Source organism: Abramis brama, assembly GCF_963993115.1.
Source record: "Abramis brama genome assembly, chromosome: 18".
Lineage (NCBI taxonomy): Eukaryota > Metazoa > Chordata > Actinopteri > Cypriniformes > Leuciscidae > Abramis > Abramis brama.
Window position 1 is genome coordinate 24,372,176 of NC_139980.1, and position 27,991 is coordinate 24,400,166.

General features: G+C 36.8%; 1 protein-coding gene across 3 annotated transcripts in view; it reads left to right on the forward strand.

Annotated features, from left to right (window-relative positions):
- The first annotated feature begins 2,710 nt into the window (after positions 1–2,710).
- The window catches only part of pde4dip (phosphodiesterase 4D interacting protein), a 66,015-nt gene continuing 40,734 nt past the window's right edge, over positions 2,711–27,991 (forward strand). For 2 of the 3 annotated variants that reach the window (XM_084091154.1, XM_084091156.1), the window contains exons 1-4: positions 5,802–6,195; positions 8,944–8,996; positions 10,426–10,493; positions 26,527–26,640. In XM_084091154.1, the coding sequence (XP_083947280.1) occupies positions 6,170–6,195; positions 8,944–8,996; positions 10,426–10,493; positions 26,527–26,640 (261 nt within the window). In that variant the 5' untranslated portion in view covers positions 5,802–6,169. Of the gene's footprint in view, positions 2,857–5,801; positions 6,196–8,943; positions 8,997–10,425; positions 10,494–26,526; positions 26,641–27,991 lie in introns of those variants that run through there. The other variant, XM_084091153.1, reaches the window with a different exon arrangement.

Consider the following 27,991-nt stretch of genomic DNA (forward strand, 5'->3'; position numbering starts at 1 on the left):
TCTTTCCTCAGGGGTCACCATGACAGCGAGCAGATCGATAATTAGAAAAACAAAAAATAGGAGCCTGTGGACATTGAGGGCAGAGTGTAATATTAACATAGACATTGAGGAATGGCTGACGAATCACAGGCTGTTATGACAGCTCCAAACAAACCCAGGGACGACTGAGGGACAGAGTGATGACTGGGTGAGACAGGGAGGGGCCGGTTAATGACAAAACCCCTCTTACTCACGCACTCAGTCATAAATTGTTCTTTATACATGTAAGGCTGTTACAAATTCAGGGTCAAAAGTCTGAGAACGCTCATGAAAATGCTTCTATTTTGCTGTTTTAAAAATCATTTTAATTTAGTTTATGTTCTCAGTTATATATAATATTGTAAGCATAACAATTTGAGAAAATTTAGATTTGTTTTATTAGTGACCTAAAAATAGCTGAGAAATATTTATCTTATATACACACAGCCTATGTGAATCTAATGATGTGCTTTAGCAAGTATTGTCCACAAGGTGGCGTTAAAATGCTCAGCAAGCATGGCTCTTGGAGGGCTGTGGGTGGCAGGTACCATGTGTTTTTCGTGACCCCAAAACATTTGACAACAATTTGTTTATTTCCATGTTGTTGTGCGTAAATTTTGAAGGTTGGGCTCGTTTAGTGAATGAACTAGTAACTAACACATAATTATGCTTTTCAAGTAAAGTGTTGCTCCAGTAGCGAAAATTGTTTCCTTGCTTACCAAAAAGAAAAACAGAGAACCATAAATAAGCTAAAATCTCTTATCTTTGTGTTCAGCTTACTCATGTTAAGCCACAATCTGTAATTATCTTAGAAAGAGGTCTTAACACATTTAAACATCTAATGTTCTAAAGTAATAAAAAAAAAAAAAAAAGTGCCAGATGTGACCTGAACCGAACTCTTTAGTCAGCATGAAATGGAATTTGAGATAGTCGTGTATATCAGATTGAAACTTAATTTAATCGTCAAACTGATTGGATGGTTGTGGTTTGCTATTGCTGTGATGTAATGTGAGTGACAGGTTGTCGCCAGCAAACACATCATCAGAGATGACAAGAGAGGAAGGGGAAGCTATTTTGATTAAAGATTATGGGTGCACAGGAATTAAAAAATAATGATTTGCACGAATAAACCATTTATTTTAAATACGGTAATATTCCATAAAAAAACAAGAATAGTATATTTTGATTTCATGGTGACTTTGACTCACCTCTATGATCAGTAACTCTGTCGATTTCCTCTTTGATAATGTGAGCCATTCCTTTATTGTTCCTTTCTTACTTTTCCCTTGCCTTTCTTTTCTCCCTATTCATGAGAGGAGAGAGAGGAATTACTTGACTCTATTTTAGGTCCTTAGTTATGTAACCAAAGTCTTAATAAGGATGCAACTCAACTGTTTACCCTTTTAGTCGGTAAACTCTATTTTAGGCTTTTGTCCTTCATTCTCAAAACACTGAAATGGCCAACATGTGTTAAATTTATCCACATCTTTCTTCATTGTAGCTATAGGAAAAGAGGCCCAACTGGTTCAAAAGATGTTTCCCTCAGGCTGTACTTTTTTCTTTAAATAAATGGTGAATGAAAGACTAAGGACAAAATGTTTTGTTTTTGCCTGATGAACACCTGAGATTTTTTTTTTTTACTCTTTCTGCATAGTATCCTGCACCTGTACACACACAGTGTGCCATAGTAGCCTAAGCATAGTTTATTATTTAAAAAAACACAAAACAAAAACAAACAAAAAAACATAAATTTATGAAAATGAAATATTCATGAGTTCATTGTAACATCTGAGAGACATAACAGAGACACAATGAGTGCAGTGTCCCGGATGAGCTGCCATTATTCAGGAATATTTGACCAACCATTATTCTGTACAAAAAACAAAACAAACAAAATGGTATATCCTTTAAACAGACTGTCCCATTAGATGCATCAACTGGAATTTGTTGATTATCAAAATTAGCTTAATCAAAACTCTTATTTTTTTTTAATGGAATGTTGCGATATTTATTATCAATAATTTTTCTGTGTAGGCTACATCCTTTTTTTTTTTAAATTCATGTGCTCTCGTAATCTTTAATCAAAATAACTCGATGAAAAAAAAATAACAACAAAATAACAACCTGTAACTCAGAATCCCTATTGACAAAATCGAGTCCCGCCCCACATTTTTTCTTGTTCGAAAACTCATTTCATTTTCATTGCATAATTTATTAACACCCACCAGTTTGAAAACACCCACAAATTTAGAAACGCCCACTTTTGTTCCGCAGGGACCTCGGGACATACGTCACAACAGGGAAGAAAATAAATCCCAATTTTTGTTTCATAGCCAATGGTAATTTTTGTAGGCCCTATATGTATTCTTCTGTAGCTATGTTATTTTCAACGAAAACAGTTCAGTATTTTGCCCACACACACAATAGGCTACAGTTATCCACCAAAAATAATAGCTGTAAGCTATAATATTCAACAGTATCAACGGCAAACACAAGCACACGATGAATGAATGTTTTGACAGTAGAGTGAAGAGGGCACGGCCAGCACAAGACTCCTTTGATACGGCTGCTTCTCCTGACGCGTGCGATACACGGAGCACTGGACCGAGGGGGGGTTTGCTTGCTTGCACTGACTCGACAGACACCAATGACAATGAACTGCGCATCCTCATATTGCATTCGAAGCTATGCGACTGGTTTTATGACATCTGCAACACGATGACAGGTTAATTTACCTTAATTTGACGCGGTATTGTGGATATACAAGGAGGCGCATGAAAGATGGACTAATATGGACTGGACAGCGTCCGATGAGCGATACCGGAGAGATGTTGAAAGGTATGTCTGCCTGTCCTCTATGACTGCAAACAAGTTGAAAATGAAAATGAACATTTTTTTCACGTGTGTTCATGACACAGTTCAAGCTGCAAAGGGTTAATGAAGAAAATAATGACCACGTTGGACCATGTGTTGACAGAAAATGCAAGCATCTGTTAATCACGTGTCCATCAGAATTCTGTCATGTTGATCTGTTTAGATATCAATAAGCTTGAGTCTGTGCTGAAATGTAAGCCTGTGTTTGGGGTTTAGTGCTCTGCTCTTTGACCACCAGTTTTGCTCTCCACTACACATTAGTGAAGAATAATTAGGATAAGGCTGCTACTAATCCCAGTTATTATCAAGTGCTTGCCTAGGGTGCTGAAACTCTTCCAGTGAAAGAACCATAATGGGTGGAGTGATGTATTTGCAAGGATGTAACCAAATGTTAGAGAAAATAATATTGGTGTCTCATTACGGTATTTTTTTTTATTTTTAGAACATTAGGTGTACAAATAGAACCGGGCACGTACATAAAATATCTCTATGCATCCTTACAATGGTACATTTTGACCCTCATAATCTTCCTTCAAAGTGCACCTATAAGCTCCAACTTCCAATTTGAGCATGTATTATTACAAGTCATCCATTTAAGTTGGACAAATAATACAAATAATATATTTTTTTAATTTTACATGTATTTTTCATCATATTCAATTCGACTTGTAAATATGCAATAATATATGATTAAATATTAATTTTATGTTAAGATTGAGTTCAATTAGTAATACCGTATTTAGTTTTATTGTTAATTTGAAACACAATTTTCCTTTATTATTGTAATGTCAGTTATCCTGTTTGTGTAGGTCCTGTTATATATCATCTAAAGTAGATTATTGATCTAAACATAGCTGTTATAAGACATTACTGATGTTCATAATCAAAGTTTATGTTCTAGCACATTTATTTTCATCTCAAGATTGCGGGTAAATGCTGCTACAGCATATGTGAGAGCAGCTGTTTGATGTTATGAGCTCTCAATGTCATTTACTTCTGTTAATATTTTCAGTGCTTGATGAGTAGGAATGTTAAAATGACTATGATAATGAGTTTCTTAGCATTGCATCTGTTTCCAAATAGCTTTCTAATTGTAATTGACATAATATTGTGTCTGCTTCTAATTCTACTGTCACAGATGGACGCGTAGCAAGGAATTGTACTAGGAGTTATACAACTTCATTAACAGCTTGTAAAAATGTGTTAATTATGGAGTCCATCGCCTCACCCCCTCTTACACACAGACGTATATATACAATGAAGGGGACATGTCCTGTTTCTAATCAGCCGGTGCAGGGATTGCCTGGGATTCATTCTACACATATGGCAACCCAGAATTTCCCTGTCAGTGCTGCGAATTCATTATATACAAGACATAGAAGCATGAACAATTCCACCAATGAAATGATTAAATAATAATAGCCGTAGCCTGCCTGCTCACACGCCATGTAATAGTCGGTAAACGTAACCATAACATGTGAGGTCATAGACGTCTTAATGCTTGAAAACATTTCACCCACATTATGTTTCAAAAATATTATGGGATAAAAGGGTGCACAGTTGCTATATATTTATGGTCTATAAAAATACTGGATGAAGTGATGTAATAGCTGTTAGGATCACCTGCTCTGAGGCAAAGTGCTCACTATGAAAGAATCCACTTTTCTGATGTAAAACGGACTATTTGTGGTTAGTTAGGGTCCTGTGTGACTTGTGGTTCTCTGTCAGTCGTACAGCCAGCAGCTGGTCCTGGGCAGCTGTTCAAACACAGGGATTTCAGATTGAAGGGTGGGAACATAGTGCAGTCTTAGTGGTAATTACAGGGTCACCGTTGCTCCTGGGTTAGATACACTACCTCTTTCTCTGTTATTGGAAATATACTTGGGTTTAGTGTGATTCTTTCTGTACATTTAATGTGTTCTCTACCTAACTTCAGTTTTATATTCTCCTTAAATCTCAAAGCATCTCTTTAATCATTCAGTTGAGCTGAGGAGAAACCTCTCAGAGAGTCCAAACACAGTCGCATGCTGGCTTTTCTTGAAAGAGTAATGCGTGACATTTCCCAATTCCCAGGCCTGCAAGAAGACCAACGTGTATAGCTGATGATGAACATGACGATTAATAGCTAGCAGGCTCTTCCAATGTCAATTACAGTATTTTACTGGGGGGAGGTTTTGAAATTATGTAACTCGCCTGAATGTTATTTCTTGCTCAAGTCAGTCTGTACCTTTAAAAAACAAAAGTGACATAACTGTTCTGAGAAGCTCTATTTAAGCTTCGGATAGTTCACTCTGAAATGAAAATTCTGTCATCGTTTGTTAACCTGTATGTTTCTGTATTCACTCTAACCTCCCTGAAATTGCATGCTAAATCAGTCACTTTCTCAGTGAGATTGCATGTTTGAAAATGATGTGGATATTTCTGACTAAACTGTTACGCACCTCATTTGCCACTCCCCTGGAAAATATAATGCAATTTCCATTTTAGTCTCCTTGAGTTTAGTCTTAGTCACACACACTGTGGATTTTATAAATCATCCTGGAGTGAGACAGAACCTCACAGTTTGTCTGTGCTATATATATACAGTATATTCTCAGTTTTTTACAGCTGAGTTAACTTTCAAAGGCTTTTTGAACTCGGTAACATCAGATTCCTCATCTTCAGCACAAAGAGATGGGCTAATCTTCTTAAATGCTGTGTTTTACCTACAGACCTGTCTGAGCCTGTGTCCCTCACCGCCCCCTCCTCTCAGCTCATAGACAGTAACAGCTAGGGGCGAATGGCCCATTTACAATTTAAAGGATGCTCCTCAAGCCTGGGCAGGAAGGCCCAATGTGGTTTTTACCAGTTGGAAACAACACACCCTCCTCCCCACACACATACACAGAAAAACCTGTATTTGAGCATGCACGAACAGATCATTCTTTCAGGGCAAGCCAGTGGCGTGTGTGTGTACCCTCACCTCTGTGCTGTTTACCACTTAACAACCCTGTATGTGTGTCTCACTGACTTCTGGTCTGGCCTTGCCACGTCAAATGACCGTCTCTTGTCTGCCGTCCAGAGAGAAATAGTAGCTTTTCCCCGCATGTGTGTGCGTGCACGCTTGTGTTTGGTTGGACTCCTGACCAGCCTGGTCTTTGGAAATGAAGATTTCTTCACTAAAACACTGGATTGAGATCAGAGCCACAGAAGAGAGCCTGGCTGTTTCCCTCTTTAGGAGCTGAGTTTGTTCCTGTCTGTTCTTTTTTAACTTTCCTGTGGTTTGGATGTCGCAAAGATGAGTGGATTTTTGTATCGTGGCAGGTAAGGTATTCACCTCGAAACAGAGCGGGAAACATATACTTCAGGAGAGAAAACAGCTTGCTTTCGGTTTTTGAGGAATTCGTTTTTATATTGCTGTGTGTTCCACCATGTCCTTGGGATTTGTTTGTTGTTAGAGTTTGAATCCAGTCATAACTCGCCGTAATTTGAAAAATGTGGGAGTACAATGTCTGGTTTGCCTCATCTTAAGGCTGAAATCATTACAATAGCACACTTTGCATGAGTTCATTAAGAAAATACGTTTTTTAAATGCCATTTATGTTTAAGCAACTCTGAATGTTTGGGAATACTAAACTATGCCCCTCTGTTTATGCAATACCACTGTTTAAACAGCATTCACGTTTGAGCAGACCATTTGTCATGTCAGTGTGGGGGAGTTCATTTCTCAGCTGACCACCAGCGTGATTATGAGCGACCTAGAGCAGGTGGTCATGACTCAGGGATCTTCTTGGCATCTGAAGTTATTGGACATGTTTTGTTTGTATGTGATGAAGCTGTCCTTCTCTATGGAAAATCTGACTGCAATGGTGGCTGTTTAGAGAAACAAAGAGGTTCGTTACAAACTTTTAGCATAGGCCCATCCCCCACAATATGCACACCTTTGTGGGTGGATCGTTGCCGGCATGGTGAAGCTGTTGGCACCCTTGTTTAGCTGTGTGTGGAAGACCATCTGTTTATTTCTCTTTTGCTTGCTGAACCCTTCTGTCTGTCACTCTCTGTGGGGCAATAATGTGAAATGGATGTTCTTTGGCTTTTAGGAGAATATGAGATCTTTTAAGTGTTTGATATGGATCATGTAAATTAGGCGCCCGACTCTTTGTCTTTCGGATCAAAGTGAGGAAGTTGAATGGTCGGCCCCATCTGTCACACTATTGTCTAGGCTGTATTATTGCCTGAACCCATTTATTGGATAAGTGTGAAGAGCTCATGTGCACAACAGTCATCATCTATTCTAATGGGCCTTTAGGAAGGGGCCAGGGGTATATAGTTTGCAAGTGGTATTGAAAAGATCAAGAGAGGAAGACTAACTGCATTTATGAACATACACTGGATATATGTTTTGTTGTCAAACCAAGGAAATGCTTATTCTATCTGCCTTGCATCTGTAACATCAAGTACCCAACTGCAATAGTAATTATTTAAAGTAGATTTTAGTTAACTATTTTAATTAGATGAGTGATTCCCAAGGGGTATATGCACCCCCGGGGGTTCTTAAGCAGGTTCCAGGGGGTAAGATTTAGCTTTTGCTTTGTCAAAACTTTAAAACTGTTAAAGTAATCTGACTGTTGGTGAAGCAGCACTGTAGCCTGATGGGAATGTAGGGTACATCCATTTTTGAAAGAAATTAATGTTTTTATTCTGCAGGAATGAATTAAATTGATCAAAAGTTGCAGTAAAGGCATTTTTGAACGGTAGTGTGTATGAAAAGTTTGAGAGGCATTGACTTTACAAGATTCTGCATTTTCAGCATGTTCCTTTCAGCCATTTAAAAACTGCAGTGCAGTCAAATGTTTTCTATTATTGAGGCATGTGAGCATGAGAAAGCATCATTTTACCGTATTACCCTATTAGACTGTCACTTACTTTAAATCAGCCATTTACTGATGCAGCAACAAACAGTTGCCTCATGACAATTGTGATATGCTACTGAATACGTTGGAATACTCTAGGGGTCTTCAAAAGTGGATGCGCAACATTACTGCATGCAGGTTTGACAATTAATAATAAAATGAAAATATGCGGTAGAATAGAATTTTATAATGTAATGTACAAGTATATGACATTGTAATAATCATTAAATGGCTATATAATATAAGCATCATAAATGTACACTACTGTTCAAAAGTTATATTAGGATTTTTTTTTAAAAAATTAATACTTTTATTCAGCAGACACATTAAAAAGATAAAGACATTTATAATGTACAAAATATTCCATTTCAAATAAATGCTGTTTATTTGATCTTGCTATTCATCAAAGAATCCTAAAAAAAAAAATGCATCACAGTTTCCACAACAATATTAAGCAACATTGATAAGAAATGTTTTTTGAGCACCAAATAAGCGTATTAGAATGATTTCTGAAGGATCATGTGACACTGAAGACTGGAGGCTGGAAAAGGCTGAAGACTCTTAGAATATAGAATTACAAAATCGATGTCATTCGAAAATAAGCCAAGCACTCAAGCACTGAGTGCATGTGAAAGATGAGTCTGTCGTAAAAGTCATTGTGTCCATTTGTGCTGATGACCTGCAATCTGAGCAGCGTTTTAGACCCTGTGGGCACTAATCAATAAGAATGTTTAGGAGGTTAAATATTAATGTTTAGATGAGCACTAGGAAGGAACTTTGCTATCTTCTATAATTATCATAGTGCCCAAAGAATGCCTGTTTATTAGCAGTACAACTGACCATGCTGCCCAATTAACAAATGTGAAGCAGATGACAGGTTACAGACATTCAGACAAAAATTAGTCATTAAAAATGATCAGGTGTGCTGATTATGTGTCACTTGGTTAACATGAATAGACTGATGGGCCTTTAGTGTGGAAACTCTGTAGGTTTGTGAACTGGATATTTATCTGACATTTGAGAATGTTTAAATATGGGTAGAACCAAAAAACATTGTTTCCTGTTCAAAAACTTGAACTTATATAATACTGTATGTTCAACAGAAACAAATTAAACTGATACAAGACAGTTAATGTTAATCTTTTCTTGTATGTTTCAGACACTATAATGGAAATAAATCGGCCCGGCCCAAGAGCATGATCAATATGGGTGGTAAGTATATAATTTTGCTGGTAGATTTTCTGTTTTACACAATGGATGAACTCACCAGTTTTTGCAAGTATTTCCAAATGTACAATTATTTTTAACGCTGTCACAACACATGCCACTTCATGGCTTGCCTAAGAAGACCTCTTACCCACAGTAAAATCTCTGGAATGCGTAGCCTCTTGTGACTTTTTTTATAGAATATTGGACAAATTTTCCCAAAACAACTCATTTAATCTTAGACCTGATTGTGCAAAACACTGTGGCAGTGACATTTTGAAAAACCCATTCAGTCTCTGCTTGGTTGTGTTGCTTCTCTCTGGATATCAATTGACACAAAGCTCTTTCAAAAAGATTAAGGGGCCGTTTACACGACACCGTTTTCAACTAAAAACAGAAAACTTTTAATGTGTTTTGGCCATTCATTTACACGACAATGGCATTTTGAGTGCCTGAAAACGCAAACTTTTGAAAATTGGTTTCAAAGTGAAAGTTCTGGAAAACGATACTGTTATCTTCATGTAAACTACAAAAACGGTAACATCATACGTATACGTATTACGTGTCCAGTCTATAGCCGTGTAGTGTCTCTTTACAACGTGACATTGCCAACTACTGGCCTGGCATGAATAATACAGCGTTTTCTTTTTGTCGTTTTTGCGGATCCATGTAAACAAGGGTCGTTTTGACAACATTGTTGTCTGTACGCGAGAAACGCCAAGGAAAAACAATGTTTTTAGTACATCGTTGTCTTGTAAACCTACCCTTGATCATCGCTCCCTCATCCTTTCCCTCCTCCTCTCCTCAGATAAAAGCACTTACAGTATATTTCTGGACATATTTATGAGCATTATTAAGGTAATAGCTTAATTATGTTTAAGTAAAAGTTCCAGAAAACTCGCTCTCAGACACCTCGCTGTGAGAGTGTTTGACATTTCTCTGGCACAGTTAAAGTGTAGTGCAATAGGCCTGTGCCATGCACTCGTCTCCAATACACCCCCAGGCTCACTTCCAGTACACATCACTGGCACATTTTAAGTCCTGTAATAAGCTTTAATGAGGCCATGCCATGGTTTTAAAGAACTGCAAGAAGATTGGGCCTTACCAGTGTTTCTGTGATTATGTCCTGTGGGGGTTATCCTATTCTCATGCTTGGAAAAAAACACATAATTTTAGCCCTGTTCCTGGCCTGTTAATGGCTCGACACAGTTCTGCTCTAGTGTATGTGCTCCCAGCATTATATTATATTATATTATATTATTTAAAAATAAACAGAATTTATTTATAACAAATAATTTATTGTTTGAGTCTGGCATGCAGAATCCCATTTCCCTCTCTTTCCCCCAACATTCTGCTTACCATTCTTTTTTTAATAAAGCAAAAAAAATAAAAAATTCTATAGAGATTCTAACAGTTGTTGGTTGTATTCTAACAGATTCCTCCAGTGATGATGCCGAGAAGAGCTCTGTTCTGCAGACACATAGCCTGAGAGAGTTTGAACAGGTAGGTGCTTGCTTTCCTTTCCCCGAAATTAGCTTTTGCATGCAACTGCAAGCCTGTGAAAGCCATTTGTCAGTCCTCTGAGTGGCTTCCACTGTGTTGAGGACGTTAATCTTTGGTGTTTGCCTGCAGATGAGGTGATCGAGTGAACTAGTTGGAGAGCTTACTTAAAACACAGATGTAAATACTATACTTTGTTTTCTTGAGTAATCAGAACCATCCTCTTGTTGCACAGCTAATCGTTCCTTGTACCAGTTCTGACATGTTAATACGCCATCAAGCTGTCCTAGTTCATTCTGGGAATGCCAGATTGTGAACAACATCACTATTGACATGTTCTTTCAGCTCGTTGTCCTTTCTAATCACATTTACCCATGCTGTTGTCCAGTAAACACAATGGAATCCATCAAGATTCCCAAGAACTACGTATGCACACGCACAGCCGAGTAAACTTACATATGGTTTTTGTAGTGTTCTTTTTTATGTGATTTCCATAAAACACACTCTGGAGCAGAGCAGAATCTGGAATGCTTGCTGTACACACGCTGCTGTGGTCTATCTGTTTGCAAAATGCTTTCTGGGAAATGAGCCAGCCTATTATGGCGGTGATATAACTTCAGCCTTGCTACCTTCATTTACGAGAGGCCTCTGTGAAATACTGCAGTTTTTTTTTTTTTTTTTTTTTGGAAAGGTTCAGGAGAGTTTTGTGAAAAACATTAAATGAAGACACAAAACAAAAAGATGACAGACCACTGATTAGAATATCATAACGCATATCAGTATTCCATAACAAAAATGCTTGATAAAAATCAAAGTGGACTTTGAGCTATTGTATTCTAACCCTTTTAATTCAGATCTGAGTTACTCCGATTTATCCGCAGTTTAATTTTCATAAATTTGCATGTACTGCTTTATAGAGAAGAAGTCTCATCTCATGCTCCTCAAAACTGTTGTAGTTAAAACTGCCCTATATAGTGTTTTTCAGGGCTGGGAATGTTTTTTACATTTTATAATCTATAGTGTAATGTTTTTATATAACATATTATACAGTATATTAAAAAATGTTACATTTGAATATTTTATGTAAATTTTAATATATATATATATATATATATATATATATATATATATATATATATTTATATTCTTTTTTTTTTTTTTTTGATTAATCCCAATCTTCATTTATCCTTTGTTTCTTAGATTCTATGCCTTTTGTCAGTGGCTGCATGATAATATGAACACTGTAGTTCGATTTATGAAGAAATGGCTAGTTTTAGTGAATTAATAACAAATGGCACAAGCAGTATCTGAATCTTGTAATGAATGGCTCAAACTGATAAACCATTTGAATCAGTCTCTGAAATACTACCCTAAGAGAAAAATGGACATTAATGCAGAAATATACTCAAATTAATCTTATAGAATCAGGTTATCTGTATCGATTCGATACCTAATTGTTTTTGCTAATCGGTGGTGCATGTTGTCTACAGTGTGGTGCATATGTGCATTTGAATCATCTTTTTTCTGTTGTACCTTTGTGTTTGTGTATACGTGAGAGATTTAAACGAGCAGCAGCGATGCTTTTCTCCATGGATGAAACATTCGTTCTATTGAACAAAGTCGGCCTCTAGCCTAAATTCCTGTCAGTTGGAAGAGCCAATCGTTTCCAAACTTGCTTGAAATATGAATCTGCCAAAATATAAGTTTTAGCTGTCAAACAACTCGGTGGGGTGTGATTGAAAGGTAAAGGGAGGAAAAAATCAAAACACACTTCTTCAAAAAGCACTTTTTGCTGTATTTAAGAAATTTAAAGCATATGGTTGCCCGTTGTCCGTAACAACCAAAAAGGTCGTTTCAATTAATATAATAAGATTGTTTGTGGGCTATTACAACCTCAGGACAAATTACAATTGCTAATCTGTTATTTTGCCCTTATTTTGAAGACTTCACAGAAATGTGGAGATTTTTGACAGGCTCTGTCAAGACCTGATCCCATGTGGCCTGTCTCTCTGTGTACCTTTCAGCAAGTAGTCGACAAAACTCAGAAAGCCTCAGACAACGAGAGCCGGTTCTGTCTATCTGGGAGCTTCTGAGCTCTGTGCAGCACTCCCTACATGTAGTTTTTCATTTGGATAGAAAATAGGTCAAAATTTTCTGCATGAAGAGCAACACATGCCTTGAAGCGTTCATTATTTTTTGCTCCTCGTGTCTGATTCATGTCACAAAGGCAATTCTCACTGAAACAAGCCCGGCACAGGGAATACACAAACTGATGGAAAATAATATATTAAACTGAGGCGCGTGGTGAATATTCGAGTGCGTTTTTGGCTTTTTAGGGAATCGATCAGTATTATTCCCCTCCATGCAGGATATCATAGACTGATGAATGGGTATAACCGCTAACATGTGGCCTTTCTCTCCCAATATGAAAAGCTTTTTTTTTTTTCTCTCTCTCTCATCTCACTCAAATTCATCTGGATTGTTGGGTTATTCTTTTCTGACATGAGAGTGATACTTGATACAGTCAGGCTAAATTGCTTTCATTTCCAATATGAAGGCTATATAGAACCTTCTGGGAGAAGGAGGCGGGAGTAAATGTTTAAGATTAAGATTGTGGGAGATTTTGGGCTGTGGAAAACACATGTAGCACCATAAGTGTCTTGCGCTGCCCTCTACTGGTTTGTTTCACAATAACAGTATATTTTATCCACCCCCTGACCCCATTTCCTTCCACCCCCAAGCACACACACACTCTCACTGATCAGCACCATCAAGCATACAGTGAGAGAACTGAGGCCAGACAGCTTAATTCGAGCCAGATCTTTGTAGTAAATCAGTGGTCCGCATCAGAGGGACAGAGCCATCATGCTGAGTAAATTATGGAGACAGTCATGGTTGATGATGATAATGTAGTGTAGGATCTAATCTGCACCATGTCTGTCTACAGACTAGATGCACCACGTTACTTTACTAAAGGTTTTCCTCCGTATTATTCGCTGCATCCTTATAGATCGCCCCTGTTGTGAATTCGGTTACATTGTGAAGTATAGGAAAAGACTGCAGTAGCCACTATAAGTGAAATGCAAGGAAGAAATTGGGGATCTTGGAGTTATCATAGGGTTGTCAAAAGTACCGGTAGTTCAATACTAAGCTCATAATAAACTAAAATATGTAATGGTTTGGTATCGCACTTTCTGCTCAAACAGCCATTCAGATTTTTGTATCACTATGGTGTTTACCTTATACTTATTCAGAGGATGACAGTTTGTTTATATTTTCAACCAGTTTTTGAAATGTACTTCAGTACTGTGATAAAAGCTTCAGCAATTATCATAATGTGAAAATTGAATACCGTCACATGCTAATTAAGTTCCTTAAAAATGATAAAGCAATATTTACTTAATCTTTGATGTTGATGTTGACACCTACACCGAATTGAGAAATGTGAAACAATGTTTATTTATTTGAGAAATACTTGAAGGCTACGCACAATTGTTTATTTCATTTGTTAATATTTATATTATTATTTACCTTCTTTAAAAAATAAATAAATAAAAATTAGTTGTTGTATTGAAATTGATATTGAGAATTGTTAAAAGTTTTGACAAGCCTGATCTGCAGTAAAAAGTCTGAGACCACATTGAAAATAGAGGATTCAAAATCTAATTTAAAGCTGGAAACAAACAGATTTTTTAAGTTTTCGAAATATAAAGAAAACGTTATGATGTAAAATAAATAGGAAATATTTCAGATTTTACATAATATAATTTACTTGTATTTATTTTCCTATTCAACGTTTCATTTACTGAAATTGTCATGCTAATATAATTTGTAACGAAAAGTTTGTATTAAATTAGAAAAATACATTGAAGCATTTTCACTAGTGATCTAATTGTTTTGGATCCCACTGTATGTTTGAAGCAGTCTTGTTCTGGCTTCAGATTTCAAAACTTCTGCTGTGAAATTATCGCTATTTCAAGCTCTATTCACAGATGTTCACAGACTGAGCATTGTGTATATTTTTCTGAGGACGTGTCACAGTATCTGTGTTCCTTTATAGGTAAATTAGTGTGTGTGAGTCATTTTGAATTTGTAAGACATCCCTGTCTCCATTTCAGTATTTGTATTATTCCTTGAGGCCATGTGGGACCAATTACAAACAAAATATGCAGGGAGGGGCAAAAGCCATATTTTTATGAATTGCTTCAGCACTTAGTGGCAGACCTAATGCCGCAATTATTGTACAATAAAGCAAAGACATTAACTGAGGTCAAAGAACCAGCAAACCAAACTATACTCTGTAAATCTTGACAGTCTCCGGCCAAATTGCATGGCAGAGTTGGATTAAAAAATGAAGAAACATTCAAATTTACAGATTTAATGAGACCTCAGATGATAAATGAGCTGCGGTCGGATTCCTGAATGACAGAAAGATCGGCCGGGTCTTTTTTCCCTATTCAAAAAGGCGCTTAAATCATGAAGTAAACTGTTCTTAATTAAATGTAACCTGTTTTTTGTGTATGCCAGCACTCATATATCAATGTAGTGAGTCACTGTGTAAATAGCGAGTGCTTTAGACCAGGGCTGCGACACAGAACTTTGCTCTGACCCACTGACTCTCTCTTCTACAAAGCAAAAGGGCTTTGAAGCGAATAAAAGCATTATGCATTCGTTTTTAATTTAACTTCTGTCTTACTGTATGTATCCAGTATACAGCAATCACAAGGAAAATTTGAATTATGTGGACGGAGCTGAACTGAAAAGATTGCGATCTCGATTCAAACTCTCACGTGATTTTATTTCTAAATGAAAACAATTCAACATTCGCCTTTTCAAAGTAACTTGATGCTTCAAATAAAGATTGTATCAATTGCATCGTTACACCAATAGTTTTTGTCAAGTGACTGTTAATAAAATGTATCTGTCATTGAATCATTCAAGAGAGTCATTCAAAAATGAGTCATTTTGAGTGAGTCATTGAATCATTAATTCAGACCGATATTTAGAAATAATTAATTTATATAGACTGTAGCAATTCACATTTTGTCAAAACCTCTAGTAAATGACTTGCTATTTTGTTTAGTTGTCTGTTCAGAATTATGGGAGAGTTGTGATCCTTATATTAAACAATAAAGTCGTGATTCTCAATTTATCCAGAATCGTGCAGCTCTAGTGGACAGTCTATTGTTATGTATTAATTCTCAGGGAATTTTTTTTTTTTTTTTGAATGATTGCTTTGTTCACGTTTTTATATTAATGTTTAATCCGTTTCTTCTCCAGATGTTTTGCTGTTGGGTTTATCAAACAGCTCTGTTTTGTTCCAGTGTTTGGTGGTTTTCCCCTTCATTCCATCTTCTGTTTCCTTGGCCCACTCAGGTTTGCAGTTTATGCAGTTAAATTTTCTGACATCTTGCCAGTACTCTAATGTTCTTTAGTTTCTCTGTCTGCGCCGTGCTTGCGCTCTGGCGTGGTAGTTTGGAATGGTAATAATACTAATTTCACCGGGGGCACTCTTTCCTGGGGGAAACTTAAAGGCCGTGAGATCATATTTTGAGATCCCAGTCCGGTTTTGACATCAAACGCACAGGCCTGCATGTTCTCAGGCGAGGCCGTAATCCGATTTTTGAAAATATACCTAACGTCTGCTTTAATGAGCTAACTCGAGTGCCTCATACCCCCTGTGAAAATATTCGAACTGCCTATGAAATACAAGAATTGAACCATCAAACCCTTGTTAAAGCACTCAGAGCTCAGGGGATGATACTGTGCGGTGGAAGTACTGGGCCGTTATGTGTTCTGGCTGGTTCTGTAGAAACGGTGAGCCACTATAGGCCTGGAAGGAAGGAATAGCGGTGTTTGTAAATACCTCTCCAATTATCGGTAATGCGCCGCTAATAGGAACCAGATGAACGTTTATTTAATTTGTCAGGAAGGTAAAATTAAGAAGAGCAAGACTCAAGAGTCATGGAGCTGCGTTGAGGCTCTTGCGCCCGTGTGTTTGTATTATTCTTGTTGATTTTTAAAGGCCATAATCAAACATTTAGCTGGTAAGGAAATGCCAGGGGTCGACTTGCTCTAATTGGATTTCAGACTATTTTTCCACATCTCCTAAATAAGGCACACACGACAGAATAAATCAGATTAAGATTTTTTTTTATTTCCGAAAGAAGGAAATAATTACTTATGGTTTAAACTACCAATTAGATATGTAGACTATCTAATATAATGTTTTATTCTTTGGAACTTATTTTCTAATAATCACAAGTTACATCCATGTATATTTGCACAGCACCGTTTTTGGGTATTGGTTACCGACCGTGAAAGTTTAGATGCGTAAAAACCTCTTATAAACATGGAGGCAGTGTGAGAGATTCTCTCCATATACTATCATAGCAAGTAGGCTATACAGTATTGCATCGCACAACTCAGGTTGAAAAAAAGCCTCATACTTGTGTGGCAAAAGCCAGAAGCTCTTGGCTGAATGTGTTGACCACAGATTCTTATATAAGACTGAAAAAGGGAAGCCACGGAAGATTCAGATGGTCTGTTGTTCATTTGAGTTCTCAGTGTTTGACAGTAGTGCTCTCAAACCTCACTCTGTAATTATATATAATGATAAATGGCAAGTATAATTGGCATATGTCAGGCACCATTATCCTGTGTGCATATTATGTATTTTTCAATATCTCTCTTATATTTGTGTACACGTATACAATGAGCATGTCGAGCACCCCTGAGGTCTTTCCACAGCAGCCTGTTCTTTATATAAATCCTTTGTGGTCAAGAAATATAGGTAGTAGTACATTAGCTTAAAGTGCCCTAGGTCTGTGATTGTATATTGCCATTCACCCATATATAAATGGACAGCAGCATACAAACACAATCCCATGTTTTTGTCAGTGTCTTGAATGAATGCTTATACTCCATTTGTAATTAGCGGGATGTCTAGAAGTGAAATGAAATCGTAAGCACTGTGTAGCTGCTTTCAGTTAAACTTTGATTCTGATCTCCTAATTTAATCTAATTAGATTTATTGACAGCTATAAAGGACATATTTGTTCAAACCGCAGATATCCGTGTTGTCTATTATTTCAAAGGCCTGTGATTTCTCTTTTCAGTCAGTGAATCCACACGGATAGATGCTGGAAGACTGCAGTGACCTGTGGAGGTCTGGTTGTTGGCTTGGTTGGACTTTTTTTTTCTTCTGTGCTCTGGTTTTTAAAGAATGACTGCTCTCTTTGTTTCTGAGCTCCGTTTAATTCGAAGCAACTTTCCCAAACATGTTAAGCAGAAATAGACAAAGAGAGTTCTAGGGGAAATTCTGTTGCACGTCACACATGGACAATAGCATCCAATGCAAAAGTCCATGACAATTGACAGCGGGTTTCAGAGCTGGTTGAAACTGATCTCATAATTCAGTCTCACCATAAACACACTGAATTAAAGGCAGATTTAGTCTTTGAAGTATGACTGAAAAACCAGTGTTTTATTTTGCTTCTTCCAAACAGAATTCAGCATGTAACATGAAATGCTCACGCAGAGGAGGTCTCGTTCGCTGTGTTTATGGTTTGCTCTGGGAAAAAGCCTTGCTGGACAGCTTGTGACACAGTAGTCAATCTCAGTCGCTTTTTGTTGTACTTCATTTAGGAAGGCCAGTATGATCACAGTGACTTGATTTGTTTTACAGTGACTTTTGTGTGTACATAAACATAAGTGATTATTCTTTCACTAAGTGATTTCTCATTTGAGATCAGATACTTCTGTTAGACATAAGAAGCTGATTGCTCATTTAACATTCTGTTAGAAATGGCAAAATCTTGTTGATATAGCAAATCCATTCAGTGACGTGAAGCTCTCAGTAGAACAGCTTTGTGTAGAAACGCGCAGTGCAATTTGTTTTTCATTGCTTACATTCAGTTCTTATGGGGCATCAAGACATGTTTAGCCAGATTTGACATCAGTGATGCGGAAATGTGTTAGTTTATTTTTTTATTTTTTTCAATAATATAAAATATTAAAACCTAGGAAGGAAATGAACTGGGAATTTTTTTTAAATTGTTTTTGAAAGAAGTCTAATGCTCACCAAGGCTTCATTTATTTAATTAAAAATTGCAGTAAAAATAGTGGTATTGTTAAATATTATTACAATTTAAAATTACTGTTTTTTATATTAATACATTTTAAAAAGTAATTTATTCCTGTGATGGCACAGCTAAATTTTCAGCAGCCAATTTTCAGTCTTTAGTGTCACATGATCCTGCAGAAATCATTTTAATATGCTGATTTGGTGCTCAATAATCATTATTATCAATGTTGAAAACGGTTGAACTGACTTTTTTTCAGGAAAAAAAACTTTTTTTTGTTTTCTTCACTTTTGATCAATTTAATCTTTCCTTGCTAAATAAAAATATTTATTTAAAAATATATATATTGACCCCCAAACTTTTGAATGCTAGTTTACATTGTACAGTCTAGAGAAAATAAAATAAAATAACAAAATAAAAATAACTCTAATCTAACAAAATAAATAACTCTAATTGTAGAAAGACCAATCAAAAAAACATAAAGTAACAAAATAAAGAGGGAAAAATAATAAAGAATAATGAAAAATATATATATATAAAATAAAATAAAAAGATTTAGAAGTTTTACAATTTTCTCAGGTCTAGGGTTCAATGTTTTCATCTTTAAAATGCTTTTAATATCTGACCTTTACTGATTCAACTGCACCTGCCAGGTCAAATGCACCTTCTAAAAATTTACCAGCACCCACAGCTTTTTTCCATTCCTGTATTTCCACTAGGGATATTGCTGAGGTAATTTCCTCTCCTGGCAGAAACTTAGAACTCACACCTCTGAATGTGTTTACAAAGATGACACAAGAGATGGAAAGAGGGAGCAATTAGAGCGAGAGGCGCCAGGCTTTAGATCTTCTGCCAGTGCAGTAACACCTTGGCACAACTTTTCATGTTTTCCCTCTCATTTGCTCTCTATTTCTCTTGTATACATTTGCTCTGGTAGGAATAGAGAGAATATGACCAATGTGGCATAGAACGCCATAGTAGGCCTACTTTTAAAGTATGTTTTTACATTTGGTTCATAATCAGTTATCATAAGATTAGGAAAGGTTATGAAGCACTAACCCAATGTTGAGTATGTTTGAAGCAAAAGTGCCTTGGTGTTTCTCAGACATTAAACGTGAACATGAGGGCTGAATGTTAAGATGTCCTGCTGCATGATGAAGTGATCCCTGTTTTCTCTAATGGCTTCACGTTGTTGACTGTGGAGCTAAACCTTTCTTTAAAACTCGGATTACTGTCCTTCCTCTCATTACCGAAAACAGATGTGGAAATAATGAATCGGTTGCTATCAAAGAGTGACGTGCGCTGCAATCGAAGAGATGTATGATGTATTTCCTGAGTCATAGCGAAGAGGCTTAGCATTAATTGGAATTTAGCGAAGAGAAGAAAGATGTAAGTAAACAAATTAACAGACAAAATTGGAGATGGGAATAAGTCATCTCATCTGTAGTTTGAGCATTTTGCAGCCGTTGTTGTGCTGAAGCCTGAACCCGAAGCCCAGAGTCTCAGCGGGAGTATCGGTCCGCTGAGTGGATGCGAGCTCAGCGACGAGAGCCATCCGTCACACTCCATGCCCAGGGACGTCCACGTTTGCCTGGGTAAAATATCACAACCCTGCAAGGGCCGGGGAACTCCGACAGGAGCATCAGATCTTTGGCCAAGAAGGCTCTGGTCTGGTATTCAGTGTCAAGCTGAAAAGTAATCTCACTGTTAAAATGTATGGCTTGGATGTGTAAATGGCACCAAGATGTGATGTTCTCTCTTCATTTCCTCTAGAAGTTACTGCAAAGAATCCAGCTGAAAACTAACTGAGCTGTTGCAGTGTTTTTTGGTTGGTTTTATGCAATATACGTATACACTACCATTCAAAAGTTTGAAGTAAGTAAAAAAAGTTAATACTTTTATTCAGCTAGGATGCATTAAATTAATCAAAAGTGACAGTAAAGGCATTTATAATGTTACAGAAGATTTCTATAAAAAAATGCTGATCTTTTGATCTTTCTATTCATCAAAAAATCCGTAGCCCTGTTTTCAATGTTCATAATAATAAGACATGTTTCTTGAGCACTAAATCGGCATATTGAAATCATTTCTAAAGAATCATGTGACACTGAAGACTGGAGTAATGATGCTGAAAATTCAGCTTTGCTATCACAAGAATAAATTACATTTTAAAATATTTTAAAATAGAAAAAAAAAAAAAAATGATATTTTCACAATATTACCATTTTACTGTATTTTTTATCAAATGCATGCAACCTTTGTGAGCACAATACTTAGCCACCAGGGTGACTTCACCTCATAAACGTTCTGCCAATGAACTGTTAAAGCCAATACGAGGGGCCTTGACTTTTTCACAATATGTAGTCACCACTGTAGAGGGTGAGGGGTAGTGGTTCAGATACAGAACCTGCTTTCTGTACTGTTTAAGGTGTGTGTTTCTCATATGTGTGTCTGGCGTATGGCTTTCCTGTTTGTCTGCGAGTGCTTGTGCTTGCGTGTTAGGCTCAGTGGGGCTGGCATAGTCTGTGGAAAAGCTCTCCCCTCGCCTCAGTGTGATGCTGGCAAACAGGCAGAGGCTCCAATGTACACGCACCACGAGCACCATCCGTGCCATCGCATCTGGAAATGATTTACCAGGCAGTGAGAGAGGACGAGGGGGAGATTGTGAATGGAAAAAAGAGAAGTTGCATGGGGGAATTGGAAAAGGGTTTGAAAGAGTTCACCAAAAAACTGAAAATTCTGTCGTCGTTTAATCATCCTCATGTAATTTCAAACCCATTAAACACAAAATAAGCACCATAAAAATGATGACTTGTGCAATATTTCATGTCTTCTGAAGCCATATAATAGCTTTATATAAGAAAAGACTGACATTTTTGTCCATACAATGAATAACAAATTGGACCCAATGTTTTTATATTTTCCATTTTCATTTAAAAAATGTTAAACTTTAAAAAAAATAATAATAATTTGTTTTGTTTAACTACAATAACCCTGATTTGACCCCACTGACTTTCATTGTTTATTCATAGTACATTTTTCAAACCATCTTCTTTTGTGTTCCACAGAAGAAAGTAAGGGAAATGATGACAGAATTTTCATTTTTGGGTGAACTACCCCTTTAAGACCGATTTTTTGACATTTTGGGATTGAAATTTGTATTTATGCATCTGTAATCGATAGGAAGATTTTAGATTTAGGTTCAATGAACAATAGCTTGAATCAAGCTCAAAGAGAGGTTCCCATTCCCATCCGCCTCCCTTCCATCTATCTTTTCTGTCTCCATGGCAACAAGAAGGATGTCCTGTGAAATTGGCTCAGGAATCTGGGTCTCTGCAAGAAGGCTGAAAATACATGAAAATGCCACAACAAACTGTTGCTGAACGCATCAGTCAGAGATGTAAGGTGACTCAGTGCGATCATTACTTAAGACGATACAACGGTTGTGTACGGCGGAGTGGCCGTGACTGTTGATTTTCTGCTTGATTTATGTCTGTGTTAAATAGAGCGCAGGCTTTGAGCTCTCAACCCTCTCAAGCTTAGCCTGTCAGACTGAGTTTCACACAAACACATCAGCCATGTGCTTCGGTCATCAGAATTACAAGATTCAAATAAACATAGAAATGGTCCAAAATAATTGACGTCTTTATTGGACTGTAAAATTGTAGTTAAAATAATTTGTTCTGGATTTAATTTGTATCAGATGAGAGACGTTGCAGGCCTTCAGCATGTTTATAGCACATCAGGCTGTTTAATATGTTTTTATAGCATTATCTAAAGGCATTTCCCCATTGAGCTTTAAGACTACATTTGCCAATGGGTACTTGCTGCCTCAGTCTCATTTATCATTTAATAACTGAAATATTTCACCACATGAAGGGTGTCAAATTGAGTTTAGTGCATTTTATGCTTTGTTTTTGTGTGTGCACTTGTATATGCCATATTGTCCCAGAGAAAAAGGTTATTTCTCAGCAGTTGCTCATTCAAAGCTCAGAGAATTGGAGTGTATAGAATTGTGCATACTCGTTTTCCTTATTTTTACTTTTAGATTACATTTGCCAACACTTTTTTTGCCACAAAGAAACTAAATTTAACAACACTGATGAATCTAATCTCAAAATCAATATCCATTTTCATACTGAACACTATAATGTTGCCTAAAATCATCGTAGCTTAAAATCTTTGGTGTTTATTTTAGTGTTGACAGAAGCCTTTCACCAAAACTGCATTTATTTAATCAGCAATAAAGTACAACAGTAATATTGTAAAAAAATAATAATAATAAAAAACCTTTCTATTTTAATATGTAATGTAATTTAATTGTAATTTACTCCTGTGATGCAAAGCTGAATTTTCAGCGTCATTACTCAGTCTTCAGTGTCACATGATCCTTCGGAAATCATTCTAATATTCTAAATATTTATAATAGTTGCTGCTTAATATTTTTAGTGAAAACATTGATACATATACAGTACAAAAAGAAAAATGAGAGATGTGTGAATATGTTTGTGTCTTTTGGCACCATTTGTCGCCAACTTGCATTACGTTACATTCATAATATATTTGTTAGTGAGTATTCCACAGAAACTGCTGCATACTGATAAGACGTGAGAAGTGAAGCAGCAGTTGGGACTCAGGAAGCTAGTATCTCTGACACAGGGCGCCATGGCAACATTAACTGTCTACAGTAAATGCAAATGAGGGAGACACAGAGCTGATCATGAATACATTCCTGCACAGAAACAAGAGCAACCCTGGCTTCAGTAATTAGATGTGCTTCATTGCAAACTCTGCATTTTATAGCTATTCTGTTGTATTTTTAAGAGATTGTAATCATAGTAAGATGAATTTGATTAATAAGGCTTGGATTTAAATGTACTCTGTGTCTGGAAAATATCACACTAATATTATAGGACCTGCTGACTGAGTTTCTGTGTTTGTTGCTCATTGTCTTTATACATAGTTATTATTATGATTAATGACTCATAGTAATGATTGATATATGCTTTTATTCCTAATTTCTAACCAAAAGTCCATATCACTTGTACAGTTTGTCATCTGGCATTACTTTTATGGCAGACAAATCCCTTCATTTGCATTTTTTCGGCATGTGTAATCCTTTAAACGACTGTTTCAAAGCCAGTTCCCATTAGCTGGCTCATAATATCAAAGCTCAAGCACTCAATAAGAGTCAGTCAGTCAGCTCTGACAGTGAATATAGGCTACATGCGTATATCTCAGTACGTACGGCACACAGAAGCTCACTGTCTTTGGCCTCCTTGTTTCAGACCTCTGCCCCGTCAGACAGCGACAGAAAGACAGAGTCCAGACGCCGATGTGTCTCTTTACAAACATGTCAAACCTCCCATTTTCTTCCCACAATGGAAAACCTGTAGACCTGTAGAACTCAAGTTCCCTCGCTGACAGACTGAGCAACGCAATCACCCTCGTGATCGGGCACAGACAGCCAGCGCTAGGGAAATAACCGTGAAAGAACAGTATTGCACTTATGTTATCCAGTCTCACTGCCTTTAACAAAGTCTCAGACATTTGATGGCAAGACTGATTCCAGATTGAAATAAATAGGGTTTTGCTTAAATTTAAAGTGCCCAAGGCGACTTTTCTACAGTATATATGAGCCCCTAATGAGTTTTTAGGGGTCTCCAGTTGTCATTCCCAGTTGTCCTAGACTTTTAAGTTTAGTCCGCCGAGCTTTTTGTGCATATGTAATTTCTCTTTGCAGCGAAATCAATCATGTTCAATTTCATTGCTTACTTAAGCCATCTATTGATTAGTATTATTTTGTGCAATATTTCTTCATCTAACAAAAACATATTTTTTGAAGCTTGACTTGTGAACCCGGTCACACTTTAGATTAGGGTCCAATTCTCACTATTAACTAATTATTAACTACGACTTTTGCCTCAATAAACTCCTAATTACTGCTTATTAGTTAGTAAGGTAGTTGGTTAGTTTAGGTATTGGGTAGGATTAGGGGATGTCGAATAAATCATGCAGAACAAGGCATTAATATGTGCTTTATATGTACTAATACTAGTACTAATAAACAGCCAATATCCTAGTAATATGTTAATAAGCAACTAGTTAATAGTAAGAATTGGACCCTAAACTAAAGTGTTAGCATGAATCCTAGCAACAGAAAGTAGAAGCTCCCACCAGTGATATTAATAGCATTTATATGCTATTTTTAGGTGTGTGTGTGTAAGCCTTTGTGAAGTGATTTTATTGGGAAATGGTGAATCTGTCTCCACATGAGTGTTTGGCGTGTTGATGTATATGTTGGTTGTGGTTTGAGGAGGCTGTCGCTATATGAAGGACGGATCCAGTCCAGAATTCCTTAGTGACAGCTGTTCCAGGATACCTCCTGAAAATAACCCTGAAAAGTACTGAGTCTTTCTGAAGTTCACTTTCTGCAGAGTTTAGAGTCATACTGCCCTCCAATGGTTAAACTCTGTGACAAATAATCATACATTAAAGGGCATATTTACATAAATAAATCTTTAAGTGGGTCATTACAAATACATGTATATAGGATAAATGATTAATCTCAAGTTTGGGGTCTGTAAGATCTTTTCATGTTTTTGAATGAAATAGTGCAAATCATATTAATTAGTTTTCTTTTGTCAAAATGTTTTAAATGATCTGAAAGAAAATGTTGTATCAAAATATTACTTTAACTGAATAATGGTAATTATATTGGTAATTTTTAAATACTCTATTACTTACCAATGTGGAACTTCGATAAGGTCTTCAATTTTTTCCTCACTCTAATCAAAATATTTCAAACCAAAGATAGTATTGTATTAACTGGTAATAAATTGCTTGGCTTTTTTAACTGACATCATACTCCAGGAAACATTTTTTTGTGTGTTAAAGGGGTCCTATTATTATTATCAGTTATTATTATTATCGGTATGTTTTTTTTATACGTTATTATAGTAGAATATTTGATCAATAAGCACTGTTTCTGAACTCACTGAAACACCTCTGTAGTAGTCTTGAGTTTTCTTCTGGGAACGTAAACGTCATAATATCAAGGCAAAAAAGGGCAGAGGCCTGGTTGAGTTGCCTTAGTAGTCTGTTGAAACTCGCGGTTATGGTAAGGGGCATGACATTTCTGAAACGCGTTCAAGGCCGTTGACTTATCAAAACACACTGGTCCAGCTGACCAATCAGATCACATTGTGCTTTTCGGAAGAAGGGGCTTCATAGAGACAGAAACTAAAGAGAATGTTACTGACAGACTGGGAAGAGAGGTGCTGCAACAATGTAAAATATATGGGGGAAAAGTGTTTTTTTTTTTAAAAGTCAAGCATGAAAACCTATTCTAGTTATAGATATAGATATAGTCGACCTGAGTCAGACTGACACCATGCACACAGTCTCACAGTACATTTTTATAAATGAGACTTGAGGAACAGGTTTAGTAATAGTAAGTATCAGATAAAGGATGGCGGTTGTAAATCCAGTTGAATCTAGTTGAATCGTCCACTTTTGGAATGAGCAGTCTGTAATTTTTAGCACGTAAGCCTCCTCTCTCTCTCTCTCTCTGTCTGTTCTATTTCATTGTCGGGATCAGTTAACACATCACGCATGCCCATGATCCTTAAAGTTAATTCCTTTTGGTGGCTGTTGAAGTAAAAATAGATCCTCATAATCACCCCTCCTTCTTTGCATACACCACACATGGTGGAGGGGGGTTTAGACCCCTTTTGAGAAGGAGGACCCTCAGTGTGTCACTTACAGTTCATGTTGATGTTGTTGTCCTTGTTTTAGAAAACCTACTACATCTAAGTTGGCTTGTTTTAGATATCTTCACTCGCATTTAACGTTAGCGTGTGATTTAGGCAGTATGGCACAGGTATGAGGGGTCCGAGAACCCCTACGTGAAGGAAGCGATCATGTTTAACGGCTACCGTACTATTTCACAGCACCTCAATGACCTGAAGAAGGAGAACTTCAGCCTGAAGCTTCGCATCTACTTCCTGGAGGAGCGTTTCCAGCAGAAATTTGAGGACAGTAGCAGTGAGGATGTCCATCGCAGGGTGAGTGTCACTGGGCTACACTTAATGTGAAGTAACCAATTAAATTTGACAAGAAAATATGAACCAATTATTAGCCATAAAGTTCCATAATTTGCCTGTCTATTGCCAGAAAATGCATATTTTAGCATATTAAGAAAAGACAAGTCACAGATTTTACTTCAGTTCATTAAACACATGTTGATATTTTGTGACAACAATGTTATGGGAAGTTGTCCTGCCGTTAAACATTCTATCATAGTATTTTCATAACAATTTATTGCAATTGTGCAATCAAGCAATTATGAAATGCAAAAAAATTCATGAAACACCAAAAACTGTAACAACCATCAAACCATTGTTCTGGCCAACATTTGAAACACACATGATAACTGTCATTGAATATTTTGGAGGTGCCAGTAAGCTTTTACATAAGTAAATTCTAGTACTATAGCATTTGTTTTGCTGGCTTGACAAATGCAAAGACCTAAAATAGCCCATAGAGCCGCAGACACCCAACCATCTATTAAGTCAAACAGTGGACAACAACTGCAGCCTGGATATGTGGCTCTATTTAAATAAACAGCATTAATATGGACCAGCAGTCTCCTGCACCTGTCACAAACTGACTATCGGCACGGGAAAAACTGGATCATGGGTAGAGTTGACTGACTGACACTGGTTAGGTTTGGTTTCTAGGGGGAAGTAAAGGTGACACTTTCTAGCAGCTGTTGTCCATGTACTACTATACCAGTCTGGAACACAGAAGAGTGTATCACTATGCATCACTATGTTTAAACATACTTTTCTTGCATATAGAGTGAAATACATGTCCAAAAGTGAAATCACATTGAAAATGTGCAATTAATAAACCAAAACTTCCCTCAAATTGTTATGCTGGTAATTTGTAACACAAAAAAAAAATTTCTCAGACTTTTGGACCCCACTGTATGTTTATGCATGACATGTCAGGTCACATATGGAGGCCCATTATTCCTAAGGTACTGGCTATAATATTTATGTATAAAGCATTAATATTGTAATGAAAACCACACCATTACGGTATACATGGCTTAACAATCTTGATTGGAGCAATTTGATTCATTTTGATTTATTAGATGAACGTGCATTCATGCACAATTGGACTTAAAATAGCATTGCTTAGCTGTTCTGGTAACTGATACTCACAACTGAAGTGTGTGTGTGTGTGTGTGTGTGTGTGTAAAGCCCAAAGATGCTGTATTAGTGCCAAAACCAGGCTATTTCTGTGTCTGACCTTTTCAAATGAACCTGATAAAACAAATATTAGTCCCACTGGCCCATATAGGCAGCACAAATCATTAAGAACGACCGATATATGATAGCCGCTCCTGAG